General features: G+C 44.8%; 1 protein-coding gene across 1 annotated transcript in view; it reads right to left on the bottom strand.

Annotated features, from left to right (window-relative positions):
- Positions 1–10,140: 10,140 nt before the first annotated feature.
- Positions 10,141–20,880, bottom strand: part of LOC124269874 (urea-proton symporter DUR3-like) — a gene marked incomplete at its 5' end in the record, with an annotated part of 29,330 nt that continues 18,590 nt past the window's right edge. The window contains 6 exons of the mRNA XM_046704924.1: positions 10,141–11,024; positions 11,817–12,006; positions 12,896–13,073; positions 16,492–16,696; positions 19,621–19,783; positions 20,744–20,874. Coding sequence (XP_046560880.1) covers positions 10,677–11,024; positions 11,817–12,006; positions 12,896–13,073; positions 16,492–16,696; positions 19,621–19,783; positions 20,744–20,874 — 1,215 coding nt within the window. The remainder of the gene's footprint in view (positions 11,025–11,816; positions 12,007–12,895; positions 13,074–16,491; positions 16,697–19,620; positions 19,784–20,743; positions 20,875–20,880) is intronic.

The following is a 20,880-nucleotide window of genomic DNA, read 5'->3' as shown; positions in this document are numbered from 1 at the left end:
TCTGTTATGGCCTTCACCTCGCTTGTTCTAGGTCGTTCCAGAAGTTCAATCATTTGAAAGTCACCGGGCGACTCAATAGACGAGCCGTTAACATCATGAGGAAGCCTCGGTGTGGTGTACCTGATATAGATCCTTTCTCGTCCATCAGAAAACATCGACACAAGCGAGCCCTGCTATCTGGCTTCAAGAAAGCTGTGGACACTGTTCATGGTGAGATTGACATGAATTAGCTTTTATGTTGGTGTTAGCTTTTATGACGCGATCCCGTGTCGTGTTAGTTGTCATGACGCGATCTCGATTCTGTGTTAGATGTCATGCTGTGATCTCCATTCTGTGTCAGATGTCATGACGTGATCTCCATTCTGTGTTAGCTGCCATGACGTGATCTCTATTCTGTGTTAGATGTCATGCCCCTATACACTAGGTCGCTGGACGTCACTAAAAGTTTCTTACTGAAAGAACACGACCCCCAGGTTCACTCGGCGCTCCATTCTGATTCCAGGACTGAAGTGGAGGTCGAACCAGCTGAGCTGGAGAATGACACGCTACACCGGCCGCCTGACGTCAGAGCAGCAGTGGTGAGTCTGTGACGTCTTTTTGCATCACATGCAGATAAACGCTGAATCAAGTGACAAGGAGCATTCCCCGTATTGTATTCACTCGTGTTTTAAATAGCAAATATAAATTGCATCTCAGTATTATTTTGTTGTAAACATTAACATAAAGTGTACGGTTGAGGTTTGACGGTTGTGATGTCCAACGGTCGCTTTGTTCAATGGCGTGTGAAGGATGCCGACATTGCGTCGTCTTGATATCTTACATCTGTGTAGCAGTTTTAAATGACGGACACTTAAACATCATTTACCAGGTTTATTCTGATATGACTGTGGTGTGCTATGGGTGACTGATTCATTTTGAAGAAATCTGTTTTGGGGGTTAGTGAGGTTGGATGGCTTCTGTTGAAGATAATTCTGTCCGACATTGTTGTAGAGGTCCTGTCCGTGTTTTCATGAAAGGTCTGTCTCAGCATCACTGATTTGTAACTGTGAGAAAAACAGGCACACCTCTGGCACAGATACATACGAGGCAAAGATACATACACACTGGATTCACACTGGACGTATATACACACTGGACGTATATACACACTGGATTCACACTGGACGTATATACACACTGGATTCACACTGGACGTATATACACACTGGATTCACACTGGACGTATATACACACTGGATTCACACTGGACGTATATACACACTGGATTCACACTGGACGTATATACACACTGGATTCACACTGGACGTATATACACACTGGATTCACACTGGAAGTATATACACACTGGATTCACACTGGACGTATATACACACTGGATTCACACTGGACGTATATACACACTGGATTCACACTGGACGTATATACACACTAGATTCACACTGGACGTATATACACACTGGATTCACATTGGACGTATATACACACTGGATTCACACTGGACGTATATACACACTGGATTCACACTGGACGTACATACACACTGGATTCACACTGGACGTATATACACACTGGATTCACACTGGACGTATATACACACTGGATTCACACTGGACGTATATACACACTGGATTCACACTGGACGTATATACACACTGGATTCACACTGGACGTATATACACACTGGAAGTACATACACACTGGATTCACACTGGACGTATATACACACTGGATTCACACTGGACGTATATGCACACTGGATTCACACTGGACGTATATACACACTGGATTCACACTGGACGTATATACACACTGGATTCACACTGGACGTATATACACACTGGATTCACACTGGACGTATATACACTGGATTCACACATGGACGTATACACACTGGATTACACTGGATTCACACAGGACGTATATACACACTGGATTCACACTGGACGTATATGCACACTGGATTCACACTAGACGTATATACACACTGGATTCACACTGGACGTATACACACACTGGATTCACACTGGACGTATATACACACTAGATTCACACTGGACGTATATACACACTGGATTCACACTGGACATATATACACACTAGATTCCCATTGGACGTACATCCACACTAGATTCACACTGGACGTACATTCACACTAGGTTAACATTTGACGTACATACACACTAGATTCACACAGGACGTACATCCACACTAGATTCACACTGGACGTACATTCACACTAGGTTAACATTTGACGTACATACACACTAGATTCACACAGGACGTACATACACACTAGATTCACACAGGACGTACATACACATTAGATTCACACAGGACGTACATTCACACAGGATTCACGCAGGACGTACATACACACAGGATTCACACTAGATGTACATGCACACTAGATTCACACTGAGTTAGCCTTAGGTATAACCCTCGGACTCCTCTGGAAGTGTCTGTCTAAGTGACAATGACTCCATGAAAGTAATAACAATATTTCATCCCATTACCAGGGCAACACTGAAGCGTGTGTTTGACATCTGGGCGTGGCCCGCAAACCTGACGATAGTGCACAGCAGCAGTGATGCGGACATAGACGTCGTCTTCGGCCGGGGTAGTCACGGGGATGGCACTCAGTACGCTTTCGACGGTTCTGGTGAGGAAGGGACCCCGTGTTTCCACCTTCACGTGGGTTGAGACAATGGTAGTAATGTCTGTGTACAGGCTGGTCAGTGGTCAGTGGAGTAAATATCTTCTACAAGTTTGATATCTTTATTGTGTTTGGTATATTTGTGGCAGGTGCGTTGTAATGGTTAAGGGCTTGTGTCGGTTTTAGCGACAGTGCCATTGTACCGCAGGGTGCACGTGTACCGCTGCAATAAGTAGCCATGTGTGAGTAACATTGAGTAACAACAAACGTGAATCTACACTCGTACAAGATGGGGTAGGATTAGAGAGTGTGCATGTGTGTGTTGTGTCTGTCTCCGTGTTTGTGTGGAGGGAGAGAGAAAGAAAGAGTGTGCGCTCGCACGTGCGTGTGCGTGTGTCTAAATGTTTCTCTCTACTGGTGTATGGTAATAGAGAGTTGTTCTCAGTAAGCGACGATTCCCTTGATGCTGGCCAGTGCTCTAGGTCCACAGTTAGCTCACGCATTTGGTCCTGGGGACGCTGCTGTGGCGGGAGACATCCACTTCGACGACGACGAGAGATGGACGCTTGATAACAACGACACCACCAGCAAAGATCTGTTTGTCGTTGCCCTGCACGAGGCCGGGCACGCGCTGGGGATGCCGCACTCACGTGACAAGAAAGCTGTGATGTACGCGCATTACAAGGGTTATGACCCCTCCCTAAGTTTAACCTATGATGACGTCAGGAAAATTCAGACATTTTACGGTAAGAGTTTGTCTTTTTATGACTTGTTATAAACACAAACTCCAGAACAGCAGGCGGAAACACTGCACCTGCTTTACTGTTGAACCAGCTGACACTGTCAATGTATTGTTCTGTCTGTGCAGGTGCCCGGCCAGTTCCACCAACAGCATCAGTATCAGCGTCAACACCTGCAGGAGTACCTACAACTACGCCTCTACCAACCACGTGCAACATGCCATTCGATGACGTAATTTATGGTACTACCGCTACAGATACACGATCGTTCACATGCCACCTTTTATGTATACATGTATATACGTTCTTTTTCGTTTTCATTTTTAGTAATACCTTAAAACTCATCATGCACCTGAAAAATCGGACTGTTTACGCTGTGTTCCATACAGGGACATTAACTTAAAAAACACATAGTTCTATAATAATGCATATATGTTTATGTTGCAGCCGGTAAGCATACACACATGGGGGCGGTCTGTGTTGTATGTTTACAATGGTAGTAAGTGGGCGGATGAGAGGGTGTGTGTTCGGTGACCGACTGAGCTCTTCCTTTGCAGGGCCTGGGGGTCAGGGGTATGTGTTCAGTGGCCGCCACCTGTACAGTCTGAGGGGTCGGGGCCAGGAGGGGGGCAAGGCTGGACCGAGGACCCTACCGTCTCCGCCGCGTGCTGAGGGGAGCACCGATACACATATCCGCGGCCGTGTATGTGGCGGAGAAGAAGAGGCTGTATATATTCAAAGGTATCTGAGTGGACTGCTTGCTGTGAACTCGCTGATCTACCTCAGTTGTAGGACAGGCGGTCTGTGCATGTCAGCGGACAATACTGGCCTCATTGGGTTCTCGTGTTCCTTTTAGAGTTTGTGTAGTCGAGTATCTCAGCTGTGAATGCTGACTGAATGTGGATCTGCCAGCCAGCCATAGTAATTGTACGTATGCTTAGCCCATCTATCTGTGGCCCTGCTGGACTACCACAGTAAATTCCATGGCTGCTCATTCGGTGTGTGGGTGGATCTGCTAGTACTCCAAAATAATTTATGTGGATAGCGAATTCGTCTCTGGATGACCCCGATAGTCTGTCCTATTAACTGTATGCATAGTGTAGTCTCCAGGTTCTAAACAAATAGATTCCATTCCGCATGAAAGGAGAAATAATGGTACGTATCACTGAATGGCTAACAGGTTGTGAGGAATGTGATGATGTAATACATGCTATGACGTCACATGTTCTCTAGGGCACTGGGAGTGACAGATATAATCATATAGCACTATGACGTCACAGGATATAGGGTGTGGCGCTACACCAGATTCCGTCTGGACAAGGGGTACCCGACACGCCCCTCCCCCTACCCGCCGGAGAGACCAGTCGCTGCCCTAGGGGAGCGGAACTACAAGGGAAAAACTAAGATCTACGTCTTTGGAGTGAGTTCATTATGTCTTGTTATATTTTACTTCGATTATACTATTCACAGTCCAACTCATCCAATAAAAAGCTGAGGTGCAATTTGTTTTCTAAAATTGGTACTTTAAATTACAACTAGATGTATGACAGTGTATGTAAAAAATGTGTCTCGTGTATGCCTTTCTCTGTAGTTATCACATGAAGCGCTACGTGTGGGTGTATGTTAACTCTGTATCCGATGTTTCTCTGTAGAAGCGCTACGTGTGGGTGTATAGCCTTATTTCTCAAAACATGCATTTATCTTGTGAGCCATTCAGTTTCAACATCCTACTCATTGTCCCGGAAACAGGGATATCCTGACAGTCTCTTGGTCTACCACCTGAACGACCACAGCCCTCTCAGACAATTGGGCAAGCGTTTTGTTACAAAGGGCGATAACTCTCATTTTGAATTGATTTAAGCGACGGCCCAGCGTCCCGCTTTGGGTCTGGTTCCCCGACTGAATGTATACTATCCAAAAAAAAGAAACGGTGAGACCAGAAATCTGTTGCGAAAATGTTGTATTTTCAAACATGTATAACTCGTCCACAAATAGAATTTAGTACGTAAAGCTTTACATCAGTTTAGAAGAAGGAAATGTCTATACAACCAAGTGGATAATTTTAGATAACGGAGACGTTGAGCGCGATGGTCCCGACGTCGGGTCTCATGGCTCTCAGTCCAATCTCTTTCAACCTGTCCCGTACAGTTTGACCGGACATCCCCCGAAGTCCAGGCACCCTTGCTGCTGTGCTCTCACCCGTGGCAGTAGGATCACGCAAATGTAGTACCAGGATGTACCGATCTTGGGCTGCAGTGGGTCTGATTCTGTACGGGGACGGTCATTTGTTATACATGTTTGGTTGTAACATGCTGTAAGCTGTTATATCGTGCTCAGACTAACATTCAGACGCCTGGCAACAGAAGATACGCAATCTCCAGCGTGTATTCTTTCAATGCCGATGTTCCGTGTCGCAGCGTCAAGACGTGGCGTGGTGGATTTGACATTGAAACGAATGCCGATTTCCGAAAGTAGTCTGTTTTATAGCCAGACAGTGCATGCTATTTGCTGCACAATTTCATATGGAAGGTGATTTCTGTTGCGTTATGGCGATGCCTTTTTTAATCCTTTTAAGAAATCTCATCAAAATCAACATTTTAGGTAAAGTCGATTTGTTTACTTGTGCAATTGTGTGAAATCATGTTATCAACACTTTGTTATATATTTTGACAATTGTTTGACCACAATAGGTAATTAATGGATTTGTAAAATACTAATCGCCTTTGCTTTTCTTTTTTGGGATAGTATATATGTTTAAACCTAACTGAAAAGATATACTGTCCATGTACCAGCGTGAACGTTGCCGATATAGGCGAAGGCTGTACTGGTTTACTGTTTCAAAGTGTAGAGGGCGGTGGGTAGTCTAGTGGTGAAAGGTTGGCTCGTCACGCCGAAGACCCGGGTTCGAATCCCCACGTGGGTACAATGTGTGAAGCCCATTTGTGGTGTTCCCCGCCGTGATGTTGCTGGAATATTGCTAAAAGCGGCGTAAAACCAAACTCAGTCAGTCAGTTTCAAGTGTAATGGTAACACATAAGCTATCATCGCGCATATGACATGCCTATCAGTTTAAGGTTGGACCTTCCAAATCAGCGCACCAAGCGGGTTAGTGAAGGGAAATATAAAACGCCAGTGCAAAATATACCCAGTCTTGAATATCCCCAGAAACTATTTCTTTTTAGTTAAAATAGCTGTGACAATTACATGAATGAGTCACTGAAAATGACACCAGGTGTTCTCGGAAAGAGTAAGCATGTCCGGACCGACCCGTAGCAGGACACCGTCATATGAAGTATTTTGTTACTGACGCTGCTTTAACGGGTTTCATGCAAGGGCGGCCTGTAAATATACAGTGAGCCCATTTTGGGATCACGTGTAGCCAAGTCGTTCAATGAGTTGCTAGAAACATAAGATCACAAACGACGTAAAACCAACTCACTCACTCACCCACTCGATCCTTACATTTCAGATACTACCGACTGTCGAAGTACTATCGGGCGGTCATGTCAGGCTATCCATATCAAGGCCGTGACCTGGCTGAGGTCAACGTGTGGGGAAGAAGTGACATCTTGTGACGCCAGTTATCGAGTGATCCGTGTCATATACACCGGCAATAGCTTGCACACCACGTGATGTAGCAGACATTATAGACTGAGTACAATATCCCCAGGTGTTATAGAGGGACATATTGCTGTAACCTGGTGTATGATTGGTAACGGTATATTCATTATGTATGTGTAGGCTCTGACAATTCCTGGGTCCCGTTCCACAAAGCGAGCGTAGCGCTGAGGTGATCGTAACCGCCATGCTTTAACATACACTTACGACTCTCGTAGCACTACGATCGCTTTGAGGAACGGGCCCCATCCCATGTTTGTCCTGTTGTGGCGGTGTCATTAAAACATTTGACAGTCTATATCTTGTTGTGGAAGTGTCATTAAAACAGTTGACAGTCTATATCCTGTTGTGGCAGTGTCATTAAAACATTTGACAGTCTATATCCTGTTGTGGCGGTGTCATTAAAACAGTTGACAGTCTCTATCTTGTTGTGGAAGTGTCATTAAAACAGTTGACAGTCTATATCCTGTTGTGGCAGTGTCATTAAAACATTTGACAGTCTATATCCTGTTGTGGAGCGTCATTAAAACATTTGACAGTCTATATCCTGTTGTGGCAGTGTCATTAAAACAGTTGACAGTCTATATCTTGTTGTGGCAGTGTCATTAAAACAGTTGACAGTCTATATCCTGTTGTGGAAGTGTCATTAAAACATTTGACAGTCTATATCCTGTTGTGGAAGTGTCATTAAAACAGTTGACAGTCTATATCCTGTTGTGGCAGTGTCATTAAAACAGTTGACAGTCTATATATCCTGTTGTGGAAGTGTCATTAAAACAGTTGACAGTCTATATCCTGTTGTGGCGGTGTCATTAAAACATTTGACAGTCTATATCCTGTTGTGGAAGTGTCATTAAAACATTTGACAGTCTATATCCTGTTGTGGAAGTGTCATTAAAACAGTTGACAGTCTATATCCTGTTGTGGCAGTGTCATTAAAACAGTTGACAGTCTATATCCTGTTGTGGAAGTGTCATTAAAACATTTGACAGTCTATATCTTGTTGTGGAAGCGTCATTAAAACAGTTGACAGTCTATATCTTGTTGTGGAAGTGTCATTAAAACAGTTGACAGTCTATATCCTGTTGTGGAAGTGTCATTAAAACAGTTGACAGTCTATATCCTGTTGTGGAAGTGTCATTAAAACATTTGACAGTCTATATCCTGTTGTGGAAGCGTCATTAAAACAGTTGACAGTCTATATCTTGTTGTGGAAGTGTCATTAAAACAGTTGACAGTCTATATCCTGTTGTGGAAATGTCATTCAAACATTTGACAGTCTATATCCTGTTGTGGCAGTGTCATTAAAACAGTTGACAGTCTATATCCTGTTGTGGAAGTGTCATTAAAACAGTTGACAGTCTATATCCTATTGTGGCAGTGTCATTAAAACAGTTGACAGTCTATATCCTGTTGTGGCGGTGTCATTAAAACAGTTGACAGTCTATATCCTGTTGTGGAAGTGTCATTAAAACAGTTGACAGTCTATATCTTGTTGTGGAAGTGTCCTTAAAACAGTTGACAGTCTATATCCTGTTGTGGAAGTGTCATTAAAACAGTTGACAGTCTATATCCTGTTGTGGCAGTGTCATTAAAACAGTTGACAGTCTATATCCTGTTGTGGAAGTGTCATTAAAACAGTTGACAGTCTATATCCTGTTGTGGAAGTGTCATTAAAACAGTTGACAGTCTATATCCTGTTGTGGAAGTGTCATTAAAACAGTTGACAGTCTATATCCTGTTGTGGCAGTGTCATTAAAAACAGTTGACAGTCTATATCCTGTTGTGGAAGTGTCATTAAAACATTTGACAGTCTATATCCTGTTGTGGGTGTCATTTAAACAGTTGACAGTCTATATCCTGTTGTGGAAGTGTCATTAAAACATTTGACAGTCTATATCCTGTTGTGGAAGTGTCATTAAAACAGTTGACAGTCTATATCCTGTTGTGGAAGTGTCATTAAAACATTTGACAGTCTATATCCTGTTGTGGCGGTGTCATTAAAACAGTTGACAGTCTATATCTTGTTGTGGAAGTGTCATTAAAACATTTGACAGTCTATATCCTGTTGTGGAAGTGTCATTAAAACAGTTGACAGTCTGTATCTTGTTGTTGCTGTCTGGCGGAATCCTGCCTGGAGACGTACACACAAGTAAAAACAAGTTGGGGGGCGAATGTTGGTCTGAGATATATTTCATGAACAGAATTTATGAATGACATAAAAGATAAACAGGTTACCATGTTTGGTGAATGGTGAACATTTTGTATAGGAAAAACTTTATGTACTTAACTGGTCAACCAATGTATAATCTTAATAAAACTCAAATCCATTTGACTCGACTGGCCCACAGCCATGACAAACACATCTAGATGAAACAGCCACCAAAGGAAATAAATTTCCAAACTGTAAAGTGACTAACTTCAGTCAAAGAATAAACTAAGACTCGTCTCTGCATTAATCAGATGTTGAGACCTGTTCATGTCAGCCACTGCAATGCGGCGGTTGTCTCCCTCCTCAGCTGTGGCGGGCGTCAATAACATTATTTACGTACTTTGAATTGTACAAACCACAACGACAACGCGAAGCCAACTATTCGATGACTGGTATTCAGTAGTTGGTTAGTAGTTGATGTATGACAGATACTACTGTGTAAGAATGTACATGTCTTTTTCATAGTATCTCCTGAACCCTTGTCAACAATGAACATTAGGGGGGAAGTGATATGCAAGGGGAGATAACCGACATGGTTGACGTACTGTTGATAGACGATTACAGGGCAAGCCTTGACTTCATAACTGCAGCATATTACGTCAGATGGGTAGATACTTGGATCTTAACGCGCTGCCATGGAAACGGGTGTCATTCATTTGTAGAACATTTTTCACAAGTGATGTTCCTTTGCGGGACACAGTTTTGTGAGAGAAGGTCCAGGCATGCCTTTGTATTATCTTGTGAGAGAAGGTCCAGGCATGCCTTTGTATTATCTTGTGAGAGAAGGTCCAGGCATGCCCTTGTATTATCTTGTGAGAGAAGGTCCAGGCATGCCCTTGTATTATCTTGTGAGAAGGTCCAGGCATGCCCTTGTGAATTGTCTTGTGAGAAGGTGAGAGAAGGTCCAGGCATGCCCTTGTATTATCTTGTGAGAGAAGGTCCAGGCATGCCCTTGTATTATCTTGTGAGAGAAGGTCCAGGCATGCCCTTGTATTATCTTGTGAGAGAAGGTCCAGGCATGCCCTTGTATTATCTTGTGTGAGAAGGTCCAGGCATGCCCTTGTATTATCTTGTGAGAGAAGGTCCAGGCATGCCCTTGTATTATCTTGTGAGAGAAGGTCCAGGCATGCCCTTGTATTATCTTGTGGGAGAAGGTTCAGGCATGCCTTTGATATGCCCTTTTAACAATTGTGAGAGACGAATCAGGTACACCATTCTACCTTATTCTCCTCTATATACACACAGCTGAGTGCGGCGTAAAACTAAACGCACTCACATATATACACACACAAAAATCATTCCGTCTCCATGCGGAGGCCATCGACTTGTTTACAAACACACATAGCCAGCCTTTTATCTGCCTCCAGATGGATTATATGGTCACCATAAACTTAGAGTTCGTTTGGGGGCATGACTTTGTACAAAATATTTTACGAATGAAGCTCTCAGAAAATCAAAACATTGGATAGCGAGGATTGGATGAGTCCATGTCTCCATCCACCGCGTGTTCCATTGGTCCATCCTCAGCCCCCACGTGACCATTAGTTTCTGTGGCTGGTGCATCTGCCATAACGTCGTCATGGTCCTTTCCGTTAGATATCGTGCTGAGTTTGGGCAAGTGTCGTGTTTCTGGTTTGACGATGGCATGTTGGAGGCTTGTTGATGTTTTCCCGTAGTTGGAGACGGGGACAACCTTCTGTTTCTTGTGGAAAGCGTTGTAGATGTCGTAGGCTTCGTTGACGGCGGGGAAAACGATGATAAGGATCATGGCGGCAAACGCCCACACCTCCGACAACATGGCCTGCAACAACGATCGATTGTAATGTAAAATCGCTATCTGGACGTGATGTATCCCCTTTGAGGCAACACAGGGGTATATATGTCAGTGGTATCTCAGTTAACACCACAGTATTCTCTCATCCATCCACATGGTTCATTAACACCAGAATACAGTCTCACCTATTCAAATGATGAATTAGCACCAGAATACAGTCTCACACATGGTGAATTAACACCAGAATACATCCATCCACATGGTGAATTAAGAATACAGTCTCACCATCCAGGTAATTGATATAAGAATACAGTCTCACCCATCCACATGGTGAATTGATATAAGAATACAGTCTCACCCATCCACATGGTGAATTAATATAAGAATACAGTCTCACCCATCCACATGGTGATTAATGAGATTACAGTCTCAACCATCCACATGCTGAATTAATACCAGTCCGCATTCACCAGAGTACAGTTTCACCCATTCGCCGGTGAATTAATACCAAAATACAGTCTCACCCATCCGCATAGTGAATTAACACCAGAGTACAGTCTCACCCATTCGCATGGTGAATTAATACCAAAATACAGTCTCACCCATCCGCATAGTGAATTAACACCAGAATACAGTCTCACCCATCCGCATGGTGAATTAACACCAGAGTACAGTCTCACTCATCCGCATGGTGAATTAACACCTGAGTACAGTCTCACTCACCCATCCTAATGTTGTATTAGCACCTGCGTACCGACTCACCCATCCACAGGGTGAACTAACACAACATGGTGAATTATTAGCAGATTACAGTCTCACCCAGCCGAAGAACTGGTCATATGACATGATGTCGACAGCTATCATGATACATGGCCACACAACCACCAAGAGAAGAGCGAACACCGCGGAGCCAATGTTGGCGAAGTACTTCGCCATCTTGAACGTCTTCTCCACCTCCTGCAGCGATGGACGGTTGTCAAGTTGGTGAGCGCCGGTCAGGTTGAGATCACTGTTAAGGAGGATCAGAAACCGTCACCATAGTTTCTATAATATCTGACAGGGGTCTTGTCTTTGAGCGGCATTTGGAAGTGATACACATAAATGCGATGATTTGTGGATGTCAACTTTATTTGGGGGGACCCGACGTGTCGGAGTATGTTCTTACTGTGAGAATAAACTAGGAAGCAGATTGGATTCCTTCAGAGTGTTCGGCTCACTGCTGAGGGCATCAGGTGGCAAATCGCTTTGTCACGTCGGGTGAGGGTTCGGGAATAATGGTGATTATTATCAAACAACTGTTCTCGACTTGTGAACTGATAAGGCAGTTATGTTGACATTTGTTTGTGCTGCTGATATTGTTGGTTTGTTTCCAGTTCACGTATATCCCAGACAACTGATGTCCAACTGCTCCATCAATTTGGATTAAGAAAGTGACACCCAACTTCAGACCTATGCAGATTCATACAGATAACATGTAATGATGGAAAACTAAAGAAATGCTGACAATATGAAGTTTCAAGTTATCTTCCTGAAAAAAACACCTAGTACATATAAATGTACTGTGGAAATAGAATACACCATGCATTTAAACAGAGATCCAGTGTAACATATGTTATATTGGGGATTACACTTTCTCAATAAAGTGCATATTCTGGTATTGTTGGTTGAGTCTCATCCGGGATTCGAACCCGCACTTTCAGAGTGAGACCCATAATCGCAGGCACACAAAGTCGGCAATCTAGCCAAGTCAGCCATCGCAGATTTCACAAAAATGGAGTCGAATCCGGATAGGCAGCTTTCGGTCGCGACTGCCGTGCCACACTACATTTGTCAGAGGACACACAAAGTACGTGATCTAGTCTACGGCTTGTCATATCGTTGTAATATCGACAACTTACGTTGAGTATTTCTCCGTCCAGGGGCTTAGAGGGTTGTCAACGTCTCGTGTCTGCTCCCAGATCTCGCGCGCTGTACTGGGATCTTGGCTGCGATTGGTGACGAGGCTGACCACTACTGTGATTATGCCCCCTGACAAGATAGCGGTCAGGTTGCCACACAACATCGACAACTCCTTCCCTGAAGCATACAGTTTTGTATAGGTGTAGTGGTTGGACACAGGAATCTGCATGTGTTTCAGTGTTATACACGTGCCTCAGTGTTATACATGTGTCTCAGTGTTATACACGTGTTTCAGTGTTATACACGTGTCTCAGTGTTATACACGTGTCTCAGTGTTATACATGTGTCTCAATGTTATACACGTGTTTCAGTGTTATACGTTATACACGTGTCTCAGTGTTATACGTTATACACGTGTCTCAGTGTTATACACGTGTCTCAGTGTTATACACGTGTCTCAGTGTTATACACGTGTTATACACGTGTCTCAGTGTTATACACGTGTCTCAGTGTTATACACGTGTCTCAGTGTTATACATGTGTCTCAATGTTATACACGTGTTTCAGTGTTATACGTTATACACGTGCCTCAGTGTTATACGTTATACACGTGTCTCAGTGATATACACGTGTCTCAGTGTTATACACGTGTCTCAGTGTTATACATGTGTCTCAGTGTTATACACGTGTCTCAGTGTTATACACGTGTCTCAGTGTTATACACGTGTCTCAAAGTTATACACGTGTCTCAGTGTTATACATGTGTCTCAATGTTATACACGAGTTTCAGTGTTATACGTTATACACGTGTTTCAGTGTTATACGTTATACACGTGTCTCAGTGTTATACACGTGTCTCAGTGTTATACACGTGTCTCAGTGTTATACACGTGTCTCAGTGTTATACATGTGTCTCAATGTTATACACGTGTCTCATTGTTATACACGTGTTTCAGTGTTATACGTTATACACGTGTCTCAGTGTTATACGTTATACATGTGTCTCAGTGTTATACATGTGTCTCAGTGTTATACATGTGTCTCAGTGTTATACACGTGTCTCGGTGTTATACACGTGTCTCAGTGTTATACACGTGTCTCAGTGTTATACACGTGTCTTGGTGTTATACACGTGTCTCAGTGTTATACACGTGTCTCAGTGTTATACGTTATACACGTGTCTCAGTGTTATACACGTGTCTCAGTGTTATACACGTGTCTCGGTGTTATACACGTGTCTCGGTGTTATACACGTGATCAGTGTTATACACGTGTCTCAGTGTTATACACGTGTCTCAGTGTTATACGTTATACACGTGTCTCAGTGTTATACACGTGTCTCAGTGTTATACACGTGTCTCAGTGTTATACGTTATACACGTGTCTCAGTGTTATACACGTGTCTCAGTGTTATACACGTGTCTCAGTGTTATACACGTGTCTCGGTGTTATACACGTGATCAGTGTTATACATACACGTGTTTCATATATGTGTCTCAGTGTTATACACGTGTCTTCGGTGTTATACACGTGTCTCAGTGTTATACACGTGTCTCAGTGTTATACACGTGTTTCAGTGTTATACGTTATACACGTGTCTCAGTGTTATACACGTGTCTCAGTGTTATACATGTGTCTTGGTGTTATACACGTGTCTCAGTGTTATACACGTGTCTCAGTGTTATACACGTGTCTCGGTGTTATACACGTGATCAGTGTTATACACGTGTCTCGGTGTTATACACGTGTCTCAGTGTTATACACGTGTCTCGGTGTTATACACGTGTCTCGGTGTTTTACACGTGATCAGTGTTATACACGTGTCTCAGTGTTATACACGTGTCTCAGTGTTTTACGTTATACACGTGTCTCAGTGTTATACACGTGTCTCAGTGTTATACACGTGTCTCAGTGTTATACACTTGTCTTGGTGTTATACACGTGTCTCAGTGTTATACACGTGTCTCAGTGTTATACACGTGTCTCAGTGTTATACGTTATACACGTGTCTCAGTGTTATACACGTGTCTCAGTGTTATACACGTGTCTCGGTGTTATACATGTGTCTCAGTGTTATACATGTGTCTCAGTGTTATTCATGTGTCTCAGTGTTATACACGTGTCTCTGTGTTATACACGTGTCTCAGTGTATCCGCAGTGTTATACACGTGTTTCAGTGTTATACGTTATACACGTGTCTCAGTGTTATACACGTGTCTCAGTGTTATACATGTGTCTCAGTGTAATACATGTGTCTCAGTGTTATACACGTGTCTCAGTGTTATACACGTGTTTCGGTGTTATACACGTGTCTCGGTGTTATACACGTGTCTCGGTGTTATACACGTGTCTCGGTGTTATACACGTGTCTCAGTGTTATACACGTGTCTCAGTGTTATACACGTGTCTCAGTGTTATACACGTGTGTCAGTGTTATACATGTGTCTCAGTGTTATACACGTATCTCAGTGTTATACACGTGTCTCGGTGTTATACACGTGTTTCAGTGTTATACACGTGTCTCGGTGTTATACACGTGTCTCAGTGTTATACACGTATCTCAGTGTTATACACGTGTGTCAGTGTTATACATGTGTCTCGGTGTTATACATGTGTCTCAGTGTTATACACGTATCTCAGTGTCATACACGTATCTCAGTCTTATACACGTGTCTCGGTGTTATACACATGTCTCGGTGTTATACACGTGTCTCAGTGTTATACACGTATCTCAGTGTCATACACGTATCTCAGTCTTATACACGTGTCTCGGTGTTATACACATGTCTCGGTGTTATACACGTGTTTCAGTGTTATACGTTATACACGTGTCTCAGTGTTATACACGTGGTTCAGTGTTATACACGTGTCTCGGTGTTATACACGTGTCTCAGTGTTATACACGTGTGTCAGTGTTATACATGTGTCTCAGTGTTATACACGTGTGTCAGTGTTATACGTAATACTCGTGTTTCAGTGTTATACACCTGTCTCAGTGTTATACGTTATACACTTGTCTCAGTGTTATACACGTGTCTCAGTGTTATACATGTGTCTCAGTGTTAAACACGTGTCTCAGTGTTATACGTTATACACGTGTCTCAGTGTTATACGTTATACACGTGTCTCAGTGTTATGCACGTGTCTCAGTGTTATACGTTATACACGTCTCCGTGTTATACACGTGTCTCAGTGTTATACGTTATATACGTGTCTCAGTGTTATACACGTGTCTCAGAGTTATACACGTGTCTCAGTGTTATACATGTCTCAGTGTTATACACGTGTCAGTGTTATACACGTGTGTAAATGTTATACACGTGTCTCAATGTTATAGATGTGTCTCAGTTTAGTACAGATGTAGCAGTGTTGTAAAGGTTCGGCAGTGTTGTACAGGTGTCACAGCAATATACTGGCGTGACAGTATTCAATATGTCTCAGAATTACAAGATACTTTGTGTCGGCGGTGGCGTTGGTGTGACTGTGTTATACAAGTATGAGAGTTACAAGTGTGCGGGGTATGTGTGCCTGTATCGACAGCGGTTTAACCTGTATTGTGCGGGGTATGTGTGCCTGTATCGACAGCGGTTTTTACCTGTATTGAGCAAGAATTCCCCGAGGCCCCCAGGGTAGGTTGAGGCAACGCTTAACCAGACAATGATAGCCATTACTGCTCCTCCAATGCTCCCAGCCATCATAGCGACTGGTGTCAGGCGCTCCCAGAACATGGATAACGTGATTGGAATTACGGCAGAACCAATCAGAATCCCCATGAACAGGTAGACCCAGCCCAAGCTAAGCTGAAACAGAGTAAGATGTTGAGGACAAGCTGAAACGTTAGAGACGGAAGGTTGGGTCACATGCTGGAAGCACAAGGGAAGCACTGACCTGCATGAGTGACAGGTTGACTGCTGGAAGGACAGGGAAGACACTGACCTGCATGAGTGACAGGATGACTGCTGGAAGGACAGGGGAAGCACTGACCTGCATGAGTGACAGGATGACTGCTGGAAAGATAAGGGACCCACTGACGTGTATGAGTGACAGGATGACTGCTGGAAGGACAGGGAAGACACTGACCTGCATGAGTGACAGGATGACTGCTGGAAAGATAAGGGACCCACTGACGTGTATGAGTGACAGGATGACTGCTGGAAGGACAGGGAAGGCACTGACCTGCATGAGTGACAGGATGACTGCTGGAAGGACAGGGAAGACACTGACGTGTATGAGTGACAGGATGACTGCTGGAAGGACAGGGAAGACACTGACCTGCATGAGTGACAGGATGACTGCTGGAAGGACAGGGGAAGCACTGACCTGCATGAGTGACAGGATGACTGCTGGAAAGATAAGGGACCCACTGACGTGTATGAGTGACAGGATGACTGCTGGAAGGACAGGGAAGACACTGACCTGCATGAGTGACAGGATGACTGCTGGAAAGATAAGGGACCCACTGACGTGTATGAGTGACAGGATGACTGCTGGAAGGACAGGGAAGGCACTGACCTGCATGAGTGACAGGATGACTGCTGGAAGGACAGGGAAGACACTGACGTGTATGAGTGACAGGATGACTGCTGGAAGGACAGGGAAGACACTGACCTCCATGAGTGACAGGATGACTGCTGGAAGGACAGGGAAGACACTGACCTGCATGAGTGACAGGATGACTGCTGGAAGGACAGGGGAAGCACTGACCTGCATGAGTGACAGGATGACTGCTGGAAAGATAAGGGACCCACTGACGTGTATGAGTGACAGGATGACTGCTGGAAGGACAGGGAAGGCACTGACCTGCATGAGTGACAGGATGACTGCTGGAAGGATAAGAGACGCACTGACCTGCATGAGTGATAGGATGACTGCTGGAAGCACTGACCTGCATGAGTGACAGGATGACTGCTGGAAAGATAAGGGACCCACTGACGTGTATGAGTGACAGGATGACTGCTGGAAGGACAGGGAAGACACTGACCTGCATGAGTGACAGGATGACTGCTGGAAGGATAAGAGACGCACTGACCTGCATGAGTGATAGGATGACTGCTGGAAGCACTGACCTGCATGAGTGACAGGATGACTGCTGGAAAGATAAGGACCCACTGACGTGTATGAGTGACAGGATGACTGCTGGAAGGACAGGGAAGGCACTGACCTGCATGAGTGACAGGATGACTGCTGGAAGGATAAGAGACGCACTGACCTGCATGAGTGATAGGATGACTGCTGGAAGCACTGACCTGCATGAGTGACAGGATGACTGCTGGAAAGATAAGGGACCCACTGACGTGTATGAGTGACAGGATGACTGCTGGAAGGACAGGGAAGACACTGACCTGCATGAGTGACAGGATGACTGCTGGAAAGATAAGGGACCCACTGACGTGTATGAGTGATAGGATGACTGCTGGAAGGACAGGGAAGGCACTGACCTGCATGAGTGACAGGATGACTGCTGGAAGGATAAGAGACGCACTGACCTGCATGAGTGATAGGATGACTGCTGGAAGCACTGACCTGCATGAGTGACAGGATGACTGCTGAAAGATAAGGGACCCACTGACGTGTGAGTGACAGGATGACTGCTGGAAGGACAGGGAAGGCACTGACCTGCATGAGTGACAGGATGACTGCTGGAAGGATAAGAGACGCACTGACCTGCATGAGTGATAGGATGACTGCTGGAAGCACTGACCTGCATGAGTGACAGGATGACTGCTGGAAAGATAAGGGACCCACTGACGTGTATGAGTGACAGGATGACTGCTGGAAGGACAGGGAAGACACTGACCTGCATGAGTGACAGGATGACTGCTGGAAAGATAAGGGACCCACTGACGTGTATGAGTGACAGGATGACTGCTGGAAGGACAGGGAAGGCACTGACCTGCATGAGTGACAGGATGACTGCTGGAAGGATAAGAGACGCACTGACCTGCATGAGTGATAGGATGACTGCTGGAAGCACTGACCTGCATGAGTGACAGGATGACTGCTGGAAGGATAAGAGAAGCACTGACGTGCATGCGTGATAGGATGACTGCTGGAAGGACAGGGAAGGCACTAACCTGCATGAGTGACAGGATGACTGCTGGAAGGACAGGGAAGGCACTGACCTGCATGAGTGACAGGATGACTGCTGGAAGGATAAGGGACGCCCTGACCTGCATGAGTGACAGGATGACTGCTGGAAGGACAGGGAAGGCACTGACCTGCATGAGTGACAGGATGACTGCTGGAAGGATAAGGGACGCACTGACCTGCATGAGTGACAGGATGACTGCTGGAAGGACAGGGGACGCACTGACCTGCATGAGTGACAGGATGACTGCTGGAAGGATAAGGGACGCACTGACCTGCATGAGTGACAGGATGACTGCTGGAAGCACTGACCTGCATGAGTGACAGGGTGACTGCTGGAAGGACAGGGAAGGCACTGACCTGCATGAGTGACAGGATGACTGCTGGAAGGACAGGGAAGGCACTGACGTGCATGAGTGACAGGATGACTGCTGGAAGGACAGGGGACGCACTGACCTGCATGAGTGACAGGATGACTGCTGGAAGGATAAGCGACGCACTGACCTGCATGAGTGACAGGATGACTGCTGGAAGGACAGGGAAGGCACTGACGTGCATGAGTGACAGGATGACTGCTGGAAGGATAAGGGAAGCACTGACCTGCATGAGTGACAGGATGACTGCTGGAAGCACTGACCTGCATGAGTGACAGGATGACTGTTAGAGGCAGGATGCTGAACGTTGTCCACACGAGACACCAACTCTTGAGACGGAGCAGCAGGTCGTTGTACACCCGATAGGATCCGTGCACAGTGCACTTGTACTCCGGTTTGATGGCGCGCCGACACAGCTCCCGGGCTCTGAAAATACAAATAGATATGAACTACCCCACCTACCGGGCTCTGAAAATACAAATATATATGAACCACCCCATAGTAGTGTTACCAGTCATAGTACATAACGCTTTGACTGGTAATATGTCAGAGAGCATCAAACAGTGAAATGCATCTCCCATGTGCTGTGGCCTTTTTCTACACACACAAGCACCCAACCCTCTATAAAAAGAAGTACCCACCTCTCTACATACAGATGTACCCACCTCACTACAGACAGATGTACCCACCTCTCGACAAATGGACGTACCTACCCATTATACACAGAAGTATTTCTATACACAGAAGTACCCACCTCTTTATAAACAGAAGTACCCACCTCTCTATACACAGAAGCACTCATTTCTCTACACACAGAAGTACCCACATCTCTACACACAGAAGTACCCACCTCTCTACACACAGAAGTACCCACATCTCTACACACATAAGTACTCATTTCTCTACACACAGAAGTACCCACATCTCTACACACAGAAGTACCCACCTCTCTACACACAGAAGTATTCATTTCTCTACACACAGAAGTACCCACATCTCTACACACAGAAGTACCCACCTCTCTACACACAGAAGTACCTAAATCTCTACAAAGAGAAGTATCTCAAAACACAGAAGTACCCAAATCTCTACACACAGAAGTACCTCAAAACACAGAAGTACCCACCTCTCTACACACAGAAGTATCTCAAAACACAGAAGTACCCACATCTCTACACACAGAAGTATCTCAAAACACAGAAGTACCCACATCTCTACACACAGAAGTATCTCTATACCCAGAAGTACCCATCTCTCTACACACAGAAGTACACATCGCCCTATACACAAAAGTACACACCTCTACACACCGATGTACCCACCTCTCTACTGACACAGGTGCCCCTCCCTTTGAACACAGATACCTTATCGTATGGTCCCACTTACTTGTCGTCACTGTGACATGCTGAGCAGTACGTCATGCTCTCACACACGCACTTGTCCCTGGGGTTCGCCATCCGACCACGCCCCTTCCCGCACAAGATGCAGCTGTTGGTGTCTGTCATCAGTCTGTAGGGCTGAAA

This window comes from Haliotis rubra, unplaced genomic scaffold (assembly GCF_003918875.1).
Source record: "Haliotis rubra isolate DU_JTF1 unplaced genomic scaffold, ASM391887v1 Scf1483, whole genome shotgun sequence".
Lineage (NCBI taxonomy): Eukaryota > Metazoa > Mollusca > Gastropoda > Lepetellida > Haliotidae > Haliotis > Haliotis rubra.
This window is presented reverse-complemented; position numbering and strand designations above follow the sequence as displayed.